The following is a 14,667-nucleotide window of genomic DNA, read 5'->3' as shown; positions in this document are numbered from 1 at the left end:
GGTGGTTTTTTTTAATAAATATTTCAGATTATTCTGATAGATCTTGTGCCTTTCTCCAGGTTCTCTCCAGTAAGCTAACATGTGCAGTTTGGTCTCATGCAGCTTTTATCTTGAATAATAAGTTATGATTAACACAAGGTAACAAAAACATCTGTGGAGTCTACTCTGATGCTCTAGCAGCATTGACAATCAATTAAATGAAGGTTAAAAATGTGTGTCGTAGACATATCCACACTGAGGGCTGGGTAGTAACTCTCATGTCATATTGATGAATCAGTTTGCTTATGCAGAAAAATGGTTCTGCAAATTAATATGTATACCTGTTTTGGATATTTGAGGAAAATTCAGGAACTGCGCACCCCATTTTGAATGGTTTAACCATATATTGGATGAAATTAGCATGTCAAAACAAAAATTTAGATGTTTTTTTCCATCACTGTATTTCTTGTTTTCAGGCTTCTTTTCAACGTTCTAATAGCCATGACAAAGTGAGGAAAATAGTTGCAGAAGAAGGGCGTACAGCAAGGAACCTAATTGCATGGAGTGTTCCACTGGAAAACAAAGATGATGATGGTATGTATTCAGCAGTCTTCCACCAGCTTTTTCTGCTTCCATCCCTATGTTCACTGGAGTTGCTTGCCTGGAAACATGTTTCTTACAGAGGATTTCTTTATTGAGAAAAAAAAAATAAAATAAAATAAAAGGTGATGTTTAGCGTACTTGGTATAGTTTTAAAGCTTTTTTCCAAAATGCACCCTGCAATTGACAGATCGCTTTATAAAACCTTCACAGCGATAGATTAAAAACTGTTTTCATTCTGTCTGTAAGCAACATCTAAGGCTGTTCTGTTTTGCTGATACTATCAACGTACTTGCATAATATAATACTGTTGTCTTAAACTGACCCCTTCTAACTTGGGAGTTCAGAATTGTAGGGATGGCTTAGAACAATCCAACAAATTCTCTCTGTGCTCTAAAACAAGTAAGTTTGGAAGTATCACTTCAGTCTTTGGTAAACATCTGTGAAGAATCTGTAAGGAAGGGGATATGGGGAGACAGTTTTCCACAGTGCAAGTCCTCAGAACAGTTTTGTTACTGTTGGAATATTCTCTTGTGTTATGATGACTTAAGGAGCCAGGAATTGACTTCAATTTTTATACTATTCAAGCTGTTCCAGATATTGGAATGCTGTTTGTAGGGCTTCATCTCAAGTATTTTTGTAGCTCAGTCTCTGTGCAGGTGCTGCTGCTTTTGAGACTTAGGCAAGAGTGTTAGAAGTAAATTATTATTTTTTCTTTTTTTGCTGTGAAGGTGGTTGAACACTGGAACAAGTTGCCTAGAGAAACTGTGGGCAGTCTTCATCCTTAGAGATGCTCAAAACCTGGCTGGACATAGGCCTGGGCAGCCTGCTGTAGTTGACCCTGCTTTAAGCAGGGAGGTTGGGCAGATCTCTAGCAGTTTTTTCCAACCTCAGCTGTTCTGTGATTCTGCCAGTGGAAAAGATACTTTACACAAAATTATGTCTAAGTTAGAAGATAATTAACCCTTATGTTTGAAGCAAACTGACGCAAAGTTGTAAGTGTCTGTAGCTTTAAGATGTATTTGTGATATTATTTTTTTTTAAAGCTGAAAAATCTGAAGTCACAGAAGACAATGAAAGACAGTGGGTTGCTTGAAACCTATTTATATGTTTGTACGTGGACAAACAGAATCGAAATGTAGAACGTATAAGGTCTCATTAAGGAAGTTGCATTCATTTCAGAAGGCATAGCTGTACCTCTGTTGAACAGTGACAAGCAGAATGACAGTTAATTTACATTACATCCTAAACTAATTACAAGCATCCACATTTACAAGCTTTGGTTTCAGATTCTGACCCTTTCACTTCAGTGTTGTCCCAGCTGTCTTAGTACATTTTGTATAGCGGCATTTTTAGTAAGCACTAGCTGGTCAGCAGGAAAACATATACTGGAATCTTTGTTATCTACACGTAGGAATAGAAAATAGAAATAAATTTAAGACTTGAGCATAATTTGAACAAGTAGAATGCATACCTCACAGCTTTGGATTTTATGCAACAGCTACTGAGTTTATTATCGTGAATATGTGAGTTTTTAGGTGGGCCAGTTCTGTGTTCTTGTGACAACTTTGTTTATGTCTGTCTCTGGAAGATGCATTTATCTGTTTGCTAGTCTTACATTTGCTTGCATATTCTTCAGTGTGTTAGTAGATCCACTGATGTTGGACTAGTCACATGTCATTTACGCAGAATAGAATTGGGGGCCAAAGTATTTCTAGTTTCTAAATTACACTTTTGGGGAGGTAATAGTATGAATGAGTATATGCAAAAGGAACATGGAGTATGTTTCTCCCGGTATTTTTTGAGCTACTTGTGAGTTGATTCAATTTCTGTTTCAAGAGTCTTTTTATTTTTAAATGCTACCTTGCTTGTAATATTCTTTTAGAAACTTGCAAGTAAGACTTGAAAATGAATTTTTGTGAGTTTTAGATGAGTGTCTGCTTTAACATTTTCTGCTGAAACATGAAGAATGAATGTAAAAGTGAATTTTTAGCCTTCATTAAATAGTTGTGTGTACGATAAGTAAAATCCAGGTAGCTATATTAATTTCCTTCTTTTGATTGTATCAGCACCATTGTAATTTTCAGACTTTTTGTCACTGGTGCTTTTTCCTTTCTAAAATTTCTTCATTAAATCATAGGCTGACCTTTTTGCACAATACAAGGATCTGATGATGATTGCCTGATAGATAATTTCCCTGTGGAAAGGAACTTGTGGCTAATGAAAGTCTGGCAGAACCAGATCCTTTATCTCTTGACCCTTGTCTTGTCATAGGTGGTATATATGTTGGTGTCAGTGAGCTCTGATTTACTTTATGCTGATCTTTCAGTATGTATTTTGTCCCTGAGGAATGTTACAACAATATTACGAATTAGGACAGTTCTAACTCGTTCAGGGTTTGTGTAAATCAGGCCAAAGGTTCAGGTTACCTGAGCCAATCCAGCAACTCTTCTGTATGGAATTCTGTCTTTGGACATTTTCCTCTGCTTGTAATGTTCAGAAGTGTTGCTTTGGCAGTAACAGTGTGTGATTTAACATTTTATATTACATACTGTTACTCATCATAAGATCCGTCCTCTGAAACAGTGAGGGTATGGGCATTTGCTATTACTAGTGGTCGTGTTAATAGAGGGTTAATAAATGCTGGATTCAGTTTTTCCAGGTTGTATCCTTTCTTTTTCTATTTCCTTTAAAAATTGTGTGCTTGTATCCTTCTTACCATTTAACTTTTCCTGTGAAAGACTTGTGTATTTTTTTCTAGAGGACACGGGTAAAAGAGCAATAATGAGAAGAATTGCAATTGGAATGTTCCAATTCCTTAATGGAAATACATAGTTCTATCAGTAAGAAATATTTTCTTAAAAAGGAGAGAGATTGCTGGAATGACAGGTGGCACTTCTGTTAAATGTTTTGGGGCAGCATGCACCCTTGTTATGTCAGATCTGAAAATGTAGTTATGAATACAGATCAATGACATGAGAAAATCCAGAACGTGGTGGCATAGATCTAAAAGAGATAGTGACTGTTAACACATTTCAACTGTTGAATTAGAATGCTCCTTCACAGAATTCATTAATATGCAGCAGATTCTGTTGGATAGACTAATTAACAATGCAGTTGACTTTGTGTCCCAGGAGGAGGGTCTTATAACTCTGAAAAATTCACTAGTCTGATACTCTGTCTCCATAATGAAATTTGCATTCCAAAGCTATGGCCACTAATAGCATATCACAGTCACTTTGCTCTTGGGAAATCATGATCATTCTAATAGAAGATTTCAGAATTTTTACTTTTTGTAATTATTTTACATGCCTAGCATGAAATTTGAGGCACTGCATGCAGATAAGCACTACACACACATTTTGTTACAAAATTTAAGGGATGATACTAGCAACAGTTAAAACATCACAGAGGCTTGACATTTAAGTGTTAATAGAAGGTAAGTTACCTTTGGAACTTTGAGATGTGTCAAAAAATTGGAAGATCTTCTATTTGAAACTGTTACCTTCTTATTTTCTACTTGTTCAGAATCATTTGAACCCTAGCCATACAGAATTCATTTGTAGATTAAGCATTTCAGCATAAGGAAACATATTTTATTGGTTGAAAGGTACCTGGCACATTTGGGGAGTCTGCAGTATAATCTACTGCTTTAGCAAGAGCCTGATGGAGTAAATAGGTTTTACAGTATGTGATGAAAGTCATGAAACTTGGCTCTCTTTGGCCAAGTAAAGGAGTTGTAACAGTCATGACTGAGAACACTGTGTGTAAGCCTTAGCAGCGTTGGATCTGATTGTAACTGGCAGAACATAACCTGAAGGGAAGGGTAGTCTTTGAGGCTCATAACTTTCAAACCTTGAATTTCACTGAAATGAATGGAAATCCACTGTAGTCTTGGTAAGTGAATATAGGGTCATTATATTCTGGATGAGGCAGTGATTTTTTTAAAAGTAATTTTTTTGTTTTGTAAAATTAGTTTTGTGCAAAATATAATGCTGTAATACAATCCAGAGGTGGAAAACTAGAGAATTTTCGTTATATCCATGCTTAAAGGCAGTAATTTTCCTAGATCCTTAGCACTGTACAGTTAGAAAAATCTTACCTACTACTGCTCAGACTTTTTAAAATGTATGGTTTATAATAATATTAGAAACTTCAATGTGCTTCCTCAATTAGGCATCAAAAATAATCAGTCTCATCTAGTTGTTTCCTCCAGGCAGATGCCTCTGCCTTACTTTAAATGAGGTTCAGGCAACCAGGTCTTATCCCCAAGCCTCATTTTTGCAAAGCAGTTTCTTAAGGTGGGTGACTGCACCAGCTGGGCTGGATCCTGGGGTGCAGACTGGTGATATGTAGCAATGGCATTGTGATGTAGACTGGCTGTCTTGCAGGTTTTGTACATAACATGGCAGAGAGGTGACAGAGCAGATTTGCCATACTGTATATAAGAACTGGAGGCAAACAACAAAATGCTTACCTAGTTGTATGCTCAACTTTGTTCAAGGAGATGAGAAAAAATATAATTGAAAATTGTTATCATTCCTGCTGAAGGTCTGGTGATGAACAGTGTCAAAGGCACTGAAACAACATATACAGTTGATCTCTGCCATAGTGAGGACAGAAATGAGAGCTGTTATTAATTAAACTTAAAGGCAGTTCCCACATTTCTCATATCATTAAAAGTATCCAAAAGAGAGAGATAAGAGGGATGATTGTTGAGATGGTTAGTATAAAAGATAGTTTTTGAAAATAGTCTATCAGTGGCTTTTTTTTTTTTTGAGATACTAGCACCTCAGCTTTTTGTGACAGGAATTCTTCACAAATCATAAACCCAGTGTGCTTCATATTTAATTACCAGACAGAGAGGAAATGGACTTCAAGTGTAAAATACAACTGTAGCTCCCTGAATGCTGCATAATTTTGCTACTTCATACATTTCACATTGGCAACTTAATAGCTAATGAGATGATCAGCTTTGGTCACTATTGTTCTTTCCTTAAAATTCAGAAAATTCCTAGTGGGTAATGCCCTTCATACATCATTGAGTTTCTATGCATCTCATAGCAATGCTAGTATTGTATAGTGACATACCAGTAGTCACTGAACATATGCATAACCATTGAGAAGTGATCTTTTGTTCTCACTACTTGTCAATATAAAAGGACAAAAGCAGAAAGGAGGATATCTTTTAATAACGAGAAGCACTTACTAGAAGAGAAAGAATACTAAAGCTCAGAAACGTGTCTGTTGCTGAAATACAAAACTTTTTGGCCACTACACCTTAAGAAAAAATTAGTCCTTGCTACATACTATTTGCTTTTAAGTTCGCAAAACCTGTTATTTCTCTAAGTTTTGTTTTCCCTACGTGCCTACCTTGTAAAGGAGTGCCTGAAAACTTGCTTTTGTCTTTACAGGGGACTTGTTCGTGCGTTTCCCAGTTCTTAGATGATGGAATAGTATTTTGTTTTTTGTAGAATCTAAAGACTGCAAATTAATTTTTTTTTGTTCAACTGTCTTTTTTTAATGTTAACATACCCATATTTGTAAGACTCTTCACTGTGGAAGTTTGGTATGCCATTGCATTCCAGATCTTGTCTTTGCAGAATGTAGATCAGAAGAGAGACTTTGATGATTGAAATATTTCAGTTATCATAATTCTGACACGGAAATGATCTGCAGTTTAACCTTTTTTGTGGATAGAAATTTTTTATATGTATGGTAGCTGAATCAAATTTTTTTCCTGAATACTGCTAAATTGAGTTCAGTATATCAATTTGTACCTGTTGTTTTGGCTAATCTACATGTTAAAAATTAATTATCAAGCAAATAATTTTTAATTTGCTTCAAAATAAAGGCCTTGTTTAGTGGAATAGCCAGTGATGCAAACCAGCTGTACAAACCAGCTGTACAAATGCTTGATTAAGAAAGGTTTACAGCTGCTTTACATAACCAGAGCAATGTAAAACAGCTGGGCTGTGTTAGGGAATTTGGCCTAAGAACTGTTCAAAGCTCAACTGGACAATTCTGAAATTCAAGAATTATTTCCATGGACTAGGAAGGAGCTGTATTCAACTAATGCATTTATTTGCTTGGCTTCATCCAGCTAAATATAATCTTGAAACTTTTACTTGGATGTAATCTGTGCTAGAGAGTACTCTTGCCATAGTTAGTATTTTTTCTTAACTTTCTTACATTTCTGGTAATTGGATCCTGTGATTTTCATGTTGTGCAAGCTAGATACTAAATTGGAGGAATAAAATGTAAATTTAAATTTTTTTTTAATTACCCATGAGCAAATTTCAATAAATGAAGACATATCAGGTAGATCTAGGCTAACGTAAATTTATCTATGCAAAGATAACTTTTAATCAGTTAAGAAACTGGTGCAATGTAGTATTGAGACCTGAAATCATCCTTTGTGACTGTGGGAATTTAAACTGATTTTGGAAGCATAGTTGCTAAAGTCACTTCATATAAGCAGTGGTTGTAGGCAGGAACATTTGAGAAGGCATTCCAGATCTTAAGGGGATTGACTTAGCTCTGTGAATGTTTTTCTCTCTTCCTTTGGCGACCTAAATGTAGGTGAACCACATCCAGTCCAAAGTTCTGTTTTTCCCAGTCTGTCTTGGCAGAAAATATTGTGTCTGCTGGTAGGTTGTTTGAACAAGGAGAGAAAAACTAAATACATTTGGTTTTCCTTAAGAAAGATATTCCTTCCCTTAATTCTGTAATATGTGATTGAACAATCATTCAAGAGCAGGCTAGTTTTAAAAATCTAAATAGAAAAAAAATAAAAGTATTATATTTGACACGTAATGGTATGATTTTCAGAGGCACTGAGCACTTAAGTAGGTTATTTTTGTTTAACGAAGTCTGTATTTCTTGCCTTTCTTTGCAATTTTTTTTTGTGTTTTCTGGCATTATCTACATTCTGAACTGTGAAATATATATTTGGAATATAAAATCTTACAAACCTTTTAACTCATAAATTGTGCCCATATCAGTACATTACAAGATGAGATATGTGCATTTTAGAATGCTCTAATTAAAAGTTTTATTGTGGATTAAAACAGTTGCTTCTTCCACAGGAAAATCAAAATGGCAAGCTGGTGGAAAAACAAAGAGGGTGACTCAAGGAGCACACAAGACTGTAAAACAGGTTATCTTCTAATTTCTTATTAACATTAAATTTATGCCATAAAAATGTTCTGTGATATTGATTATACATTGTTGTCTGAATAATGCATATGTAATACTGTGCATACATTGTATTTTTAAAGCATAGAAGTTTCAAAGTCAAGTATTTAGAAGTTAAAAAATGCCAGAATTCAGGTTATATTCCTCAGCCTTTACTTTTGGCACTTCCTAACTTCTGGAATCATGACTCTCTGGCCTTAAATTTATTTTAAGGCAAGTGCTGTTCAGTAAAATGATACAGGATATTCTCCCTGTAAGCTTGCTGCTTACACAAAGGTTGTCTTTCTGCCTGATTTCTAATTTGAGGAAATGCTTTATTTCTTGACCTCAAGTGTTAATGGCTGAAATCAATATATCCTCTTTTGGAAAAAAATTAGTCCAGGTGAGTAAAACTGAGAATTATAACTGGAAAGCAAGTCCAAATGAGAAGTGCCAAGAACAAGCTGCTCATAATATTTTTTTTTCTATGTGGCTGACAGTCTTTATTACATTAATAAACTGATACCTCAGTCTTTCCTCATGTTTAATATTGAACAGTTGCTTTTTTGATTACTGGATTTAGCTATTATTATGGCTAATTTAGTATTTTGAGACTAAAATTTTGAGTCAGATTTTGATAATAGGGTGTATGGGAGATGTTAATTTTTAGTGGAGAAAAAAGGGAAAAAAAAAGAAAAATGTTCTGCTTTCATAGAGATGTATTTGCGTCTTTAAAATAGAGGCATGTTATTTTCCCAGTTTAGTTTAGCAGCTATGAACCTTGTCTTCTCCCTTTGTGTATTAAATATAAAAATGCTGTGTATCCCAGTTTTCTTTTTCTGTGAAGGTGGGATTTCATTGATGTAAGGGTTTACCCTCAGAACCTCTTGGGTGTAAGAGTAATGTACTGCATAGTTTGGGCTCTGTTTATTTTAGTCATTTGGGATTATTTAAATACTAGGTTTTCAGGAAAATACTTGATCGTTACTCAGTAGCTCTGTGTGGGATCGCTATACTAAATCTGCGTTGTAGAAGCAGTGTATTTGTGGTGGGTATAGTTCAGGTTTGAAATTGGCTGCTGAGTGCCTGTGCATCTTGGCACTTCAGTTTGGCATTCAGCACCTTTATTTCTACTGCGTTTTAGACATTGGATACTGCTGTAAATTGGTGAGGTTTTTTGTTAACTCCTGTTGAGCCTTCAGTTTTGATTTTCTTTTACATATAAGTGAGCCACTGATCTCAAAGAAAATACTTTCAAAAACTCTTTCATATGATCTTATCAACCTCATCTTCCTCTCAGTTTGGCACTGGCAAATCTACATTCAGTGAATTTTGGCATCCTGAGGATAAGTATACACCTTGTACTTGCCAGAACTCCAAGGCAAGTTACTGAAACTGTTTTGGGGTGAGGGGAAGAGATTCAGTTTTAACATTACTTTCATCATCCACACTGAGTTACTTGACATGTAAGAAGGAATAGACCCATGTTTCTTAACTTCAAAAGCACAGAAGCTTTCAATTTTCTGCAGCTGAAAGTTTGAACTATCACTATGAGGGAGACTATATGAACTAGCCCCTCTGAATTTTTGCTGTTCTTGGGTGGGTTTTTTGCTCTTGTGAGGGCAAGCTTCATTGTAGGCCTCCTAGATCATGTCTATGGAAGCCATTATCACACTTCGGGTAAACATGCGTAGCATTTGAGGGTAAGGCCAAGACAAGCTATTTTTTGGTGCATTTGAACACACTGATTTATTTTCTTATTTTTTTAACATGCAATGGTCTGCAAAGTTGTTGAAGACAGGTTAAATTTTGGATAGGTGTATTGTCAAAGGCTAAGGACTCTGAGATTGCTTAGAAGATACAGAAGTAAGTACTTATATCCTGTTAAGAATGATCTGTAGAAATTTGCAGGACTGGAGCTTTAGAACTCTGTTCATCTGTGTCTTTGCGTCTTGCCAGTAGAAAGAGGCTTGTGCCTCAACTACTAACAAAAGTGAAAATTCTGATAAGAGTTAGTTGAAAGCGCTAGGCACAAAGATGTAGGTGGAGTTTAAGTGGCTTGGGTATAACTCCTTCTTGGTGAAGATACAGTATCATTGCCTTATCGTTCTTCAGACTACACTGTTAGGAATACTTTGTCCTGTGCCCATACGTTACCTCAGAATACCAGAGAGCTTGAGAGATGATCATGTCTGGAAATTGAGTTTCACTACTGCGTCACTGTCAACCTGAGGCTGACACTGAAAATTATGATCTGGTCATAAGTACATATTTCTAATAAATACTGCTTAATTAAAACTTAATACCAGGAAGGATGAATAAGAATAATAAAGCTATATCTGTACATCAGTACAGAAACTAGTCTTGAGAAGTCTGTACCTGATCCAGCATTTCTTGCTTTCTATAGTGAAAGGTTAGTTCGATTCATTAGAAAGTCTACTTAAGATGCTTACAAGTAAAGGTTCTGCTGAACAATGTACAGATTAACCCATAAATCCTGTTTGCATTAAACATTTGTACAGAATATAGCAGTCTGTGTAAAATGGTAGTGTCTTTGTATTAAAAATAGTGTTTGCTGCAACACTTAAATTTAGGTGAGGACTGGCTTTCATTTCAGTAAAGTTGATGCCAGTCAAACTTAATTGCAAGTAGCTTATCTGAGTTTGATCTTTTTTCATGGCATTTCTGGAGGCTGAAGTACCAAACATGGGACATGATTTGGGTTCTTCTCTGAAGATTGACTTATATTTCCTTGAGTGATAGATGCCAGGCTGTGACAAATTTAAATGTACAGTATTAGAACTAACTTGTATCAGGACCTTAAATATTATTTCTATTAGCTAACCACGAACGTAATGCCTGCCTGCTTATGTGATCGTGTTTACATGAAACTTGCTAATTTAGGAGTTTGCATCCTTTCAAGGGTGTTCTGGAATATGAGTAACTGTAAATGTTGCTTAGGTTTTAGACACTAGAAATCTGCTTACAGGGGTAATAATGGAACTGCCACAATTTAGAGTAGTTAACACAGTTCAGCATGCTGTTTTCCTGGTTAAAATGTGGCTGACATAAAAGAGAGATGATAAATCAATGCCAAATATATGAATAACATTTATTGCTAAATATCAAAACATATTCCATAACACTGTCTCACAGTTAGATTTGAAAATCCATCTTTCAAATAGTAGGAATTACGCGTAGTTCCCATTCTAGAACTACTGATCCTTTATATCAACAGTATTAGCTGAATCAGTAGAATGCAACATTACTAAGGGCGCATTTTGTAAATTTATAAAGGCAGCAACAGGTAGCGCTGTTATTTTAATACATCTATTTATGATACTGTAGTTAAGGTTGTGTCATTATAAACTGTATTTTAAAGGAGGTGTAAATTAGCCAGTGTAAGCTTTGCTTTAAAGGTTTATATACAAGGCCTCAGCTAAGGTGCATCTTGTTCTCCACGCAGCTCTTTAAGAGGTGACTCTTCTGTCATAGAAGAAAAAATATGAAATACTCTGACATATGAAACCTTTCAGAAACTCCTGTTCATTGGTCATTTATGACTTGCATCTTTTCTGAACATGTCTCTTGTGCATACATTAGCTGGGGTTCGTACGGAGTACATTTAGAGCATTTTGAGATATATGTAAGGGTAGCAGAGATGTTAGTATGACTGTAGTAAATCAGATCCCATTTAGAATTTGAACCCAAATATAGGTGAGGCATTTTGATAGCACTGGGTCTACCTCCCTAATTCCAAAGTGGAATTTTCTGTGTTTGATGGCATGTGGTACAGGTAGTCAGAGCACTGGAGGAAATAAGCAGACTGGAACCCAGAGAAGCTACTGAAGAAATAGGGCTTCGGAGTTTATGAAAGAGTTTTGCAGATTCTTCGTGGCAGGGTTCAGTTCCCTTGCAATGGGAAGCTGTATTTATGGTGTGAATTTATCAAATAAAGTTCCTAAAATCTAGAGAAGAAAGACATTTGTAATGTTAAATACAGTTATTGAAAAATCATTTGATTATTGCCTACTTTCCCATCTGTAATTTGAGCATGAGAAACAAGGAGTTAATTTACATGTTTCCTAAACATGCAGGGAACTTCTTGTAGCTTAGGCACAATTTGTTGGAATTCAAGAGGAATCCGCAAAGAACAAAGATCCTCTTAAGGAGAATGAGGAAAACTTTCTCTAGACTTTGTACAATCTTTGGGTCTCTAGTCTATATATTTTTGTCATTAAAATGTTAATTATAGCTCTTCTTTAAAAGTACTGTGATTGATAAGTCCATCTAAAATTATGCTACGGTCCTGATTACTCTGTATTTCCTACAGTCTAAAATGACTTCTCTGTAAGAATTCTCTTTCTCCAAGTATAAGCTTACCTGCCATTAAACTTTTGCCTGCCATCATCTTTTGACACTAAACGTTTCCCAGCTTTTTACATAAGGGACAAAAAGGCTTGAATCCCAGTCAGTTGCAGTGATTTCTGGTTAGTGATTAGGTATTGTAATTATAAACTCTGCTTATTGCCTTCTGTGCAGTGTTGGTTTTGATTGTTTTTATTCTGTCACAAAAAGTAGAGTTTTTAGAGTGGAATTTTGCAGTAATCCCTACAAGTGTATTCCAGTAAGAACTGATTTTCGGGAGATCTATGCCACAGTGGACCAATGCATCAAAACTGCATTAAAGGTGCTATTAAAATGAACGCATCAATGAAAAAAAACCCCAAACCCCAGACTATAATAGCATGTAGCTAATATCTCCATCACAAAATGGCACACATTTGGCCATCACTTTGGGTTTACTGGAGGTCCTTATCTGCCTGGCTACTATGGAATGCAGAAGCTTATAGAAGTCTGGCATGGTAGCAGGATTTTCTGGTTTTGGTTGGTTTTTTTTTCTGTGGGAGAGATTTTCAAGTTTTAACAATGACAGTGTCATGGGACCAAGTGCTGATCTGGTATTTTCAGCCCAATAGGCGTGCTTCAGAATCCTTTGCAATATCCGGTGCAGATGAGTGACAGTCTCTCTCTGTCAGGAGATACATATCCCCATGTGAGCGACTGAGCTGGATGCATAAGGTCAGCAGGTACATAACTTGTGCTTTAACCCCAGCCAGCAATAAGTGCCACACAACTGCTTGTTGCTTACCTCCCTGCCCCCAGAGGGATGGGAAGGAAGATCAGGCGAAAAGGTAAAGCTTTAGGACTGAGATAAGAACAATTTAATAACTGAAACAAAATACCCATCAATAATAATAGTAATGAAAGGGAGGGAGAAGGGGAGAGGATTGAAATCCAAAGGGAGGAATGGGCAGAAAAAAGCCCCAAGTGTGATGCATAATACAGTTGCTCACCACCTGCTGGCCCATGCCCAGCCACTCCCCAGGAAGCGATCTGCAGGCCTTGGCCAGCTACCCCTGGTTTATATACTCAGCATGACATCCCATGGTATGGAATGGCCCCTTGGCTAGTTCGGGTCAGCTGTCCTGGCTGTGTCCCCTCCCAGTTCCTTGTGCCCCTCCAGCCCTCTGGCTGGCAGGGCCTAAGAAACTGAAGAGTCCTTGACTTTGTATAAACATTACTTAGCAACAGCTAAAAACACCAGCATGTTATCAACAGTATTCTCACACCAAATCCAAAACTGCACTGCACAAGCTACTAAGAAGAAAATTAACTCTATCCCAGCTGAAACCAGAACGCCACCAAAGAGGTGGCATAGGTACATAGTGATCCCTCTCTATGCCAGCATTTGTGAAGACAGATACTCTCCCTCTGCTCACATCACATTTAGCGTATTGGTAGTCCTCTGCATCTGTGCAGCAAAGCAGTGCTAAACGCTAAAAATCAAAACAGATCTCTTCTAGTTAAAGCTGTTAAACTACAACTTAAAACAGCATCAAGGCACTTTCAGACTCGGTGTAACTAGGAGCAACTTGATTCATTGGCACAGCACTTATATTGGGTTGAACTGAGCTTGCGATGTTAACAATATGGTGAGTGGAAATCTCAGTACAAGTAGTCTGAAGTGTGAAAGCTTCCTTTCGTAGCTAATTCAGTGCTTGCTGGCATCTCCTCTGCAGTGTAGCCATAACATACTGATCAAAGAGCTAGCCACATCAGCATTTCACTGACATTAATGCTCATGTATTAGGTTGAGGGTTTAATAAGCAATAAAGTTGTATGTAATATCTTGGTGATGGAATATTTGTGGTATAATTATTAGTAAAATGTGATTTTCATCTCTGGATGCCCATACTTGTCAGAGTAAGTTATACAGGATATTGAATTAGAAAATGTAACTTTCCAGTGTGCTAAGAGGCAGAATATATTGTACTGTTGTGCATTGTGAATATTTGGTTATAAATGTCAAAGAAACATATTCCGGTTCTACATAGCTGCCGCTCGTATTTAAGATAAGAAAGCGTGTTTTAAATAGCTCAAGTCAAGTTTTCAGTTAAAAATGTCTTGTTTACAGATGTTTGAATATATTGAAAAAAATATGTCTTGCACAGAAACCCAACCCCTTACCAAACTTCTGGTTTTTTATTTTCCTTTTCCGTTGTATCTTGTTTTTTCAGAGCGCTACCATAGACTGTAAATTAACAGCAGCAGCAGCTGGAGATAAAAACTTTGACAAAAGCCCAACAAAAACAAGACAGCCTCGAAAAGTTGATCTGCGAGCTCGATACTGGGCATTTCTATTTGACAATCTCAGACGGGCAGTTGATGAAATCTATGTTACATGTGAATCGGATCAGAGTGTGGTAGAATGCAAGGTAAGTCTTCAGCTGTTCTTTGCCTGTTGTCACGTCTCTTATTGTGCTTTTTTAATACTTTACAGGAAAGCCAAATGGGGAAATAGTGTCTCAGAAACATGTTACTGTTTGATTTGTATTTAGTAGTGAGGGC

At 36.5% G+C, this 14,667-nt stretch overlaps 1 protein-coding gene across 6 annotated transcripts in view; it reads left to right on the top strand.

Annotated features, from left to right (window-relative positions):
- Window positions 1-14,667, top strand: part of SCAPER (S-phase cyclin A associated protein in the ER) — a 165,958-nt gene that overhangs the window by 3,428 nt on the left and 147,863 nt on the right. For all 6 annotated transcript variants that reach the window (XM_040600067.1, XM_040600061.1, XM_040600063.1 and 3 more), the window contains 3 exons: window positions 456-573; window positions 7,668-7,738; window positions 14,337-14,534. In XM_040600067.1, coding sequence (XP_040456001.1) covers window positions 456-573; window positions 7,668-7,738; window positions 14,337-14,534 — 387 coding nt within the window. The remainder of the gene's footprint in view (window positions 1-455; window positions 574-7,667; window positions 7,739-14,336; window positions 14,535-14,667) is intronic.

This window comes from Falco naumanni, chromosome 7 (assembly GCF_017639655.2).
Source record: "Falco naumanni isolate bFalNau1 chromosome 7, bFalNau1.pat, whole genome shotgun sequence".
NCBI lineage: Eukaryota > Metazoa > Chordata > Aves > Falconiformes > Falconidae > Falco > Falco naumanni.
This window is presented reverse-complemented; position numbering and strand designations above follow the sequence as displayed.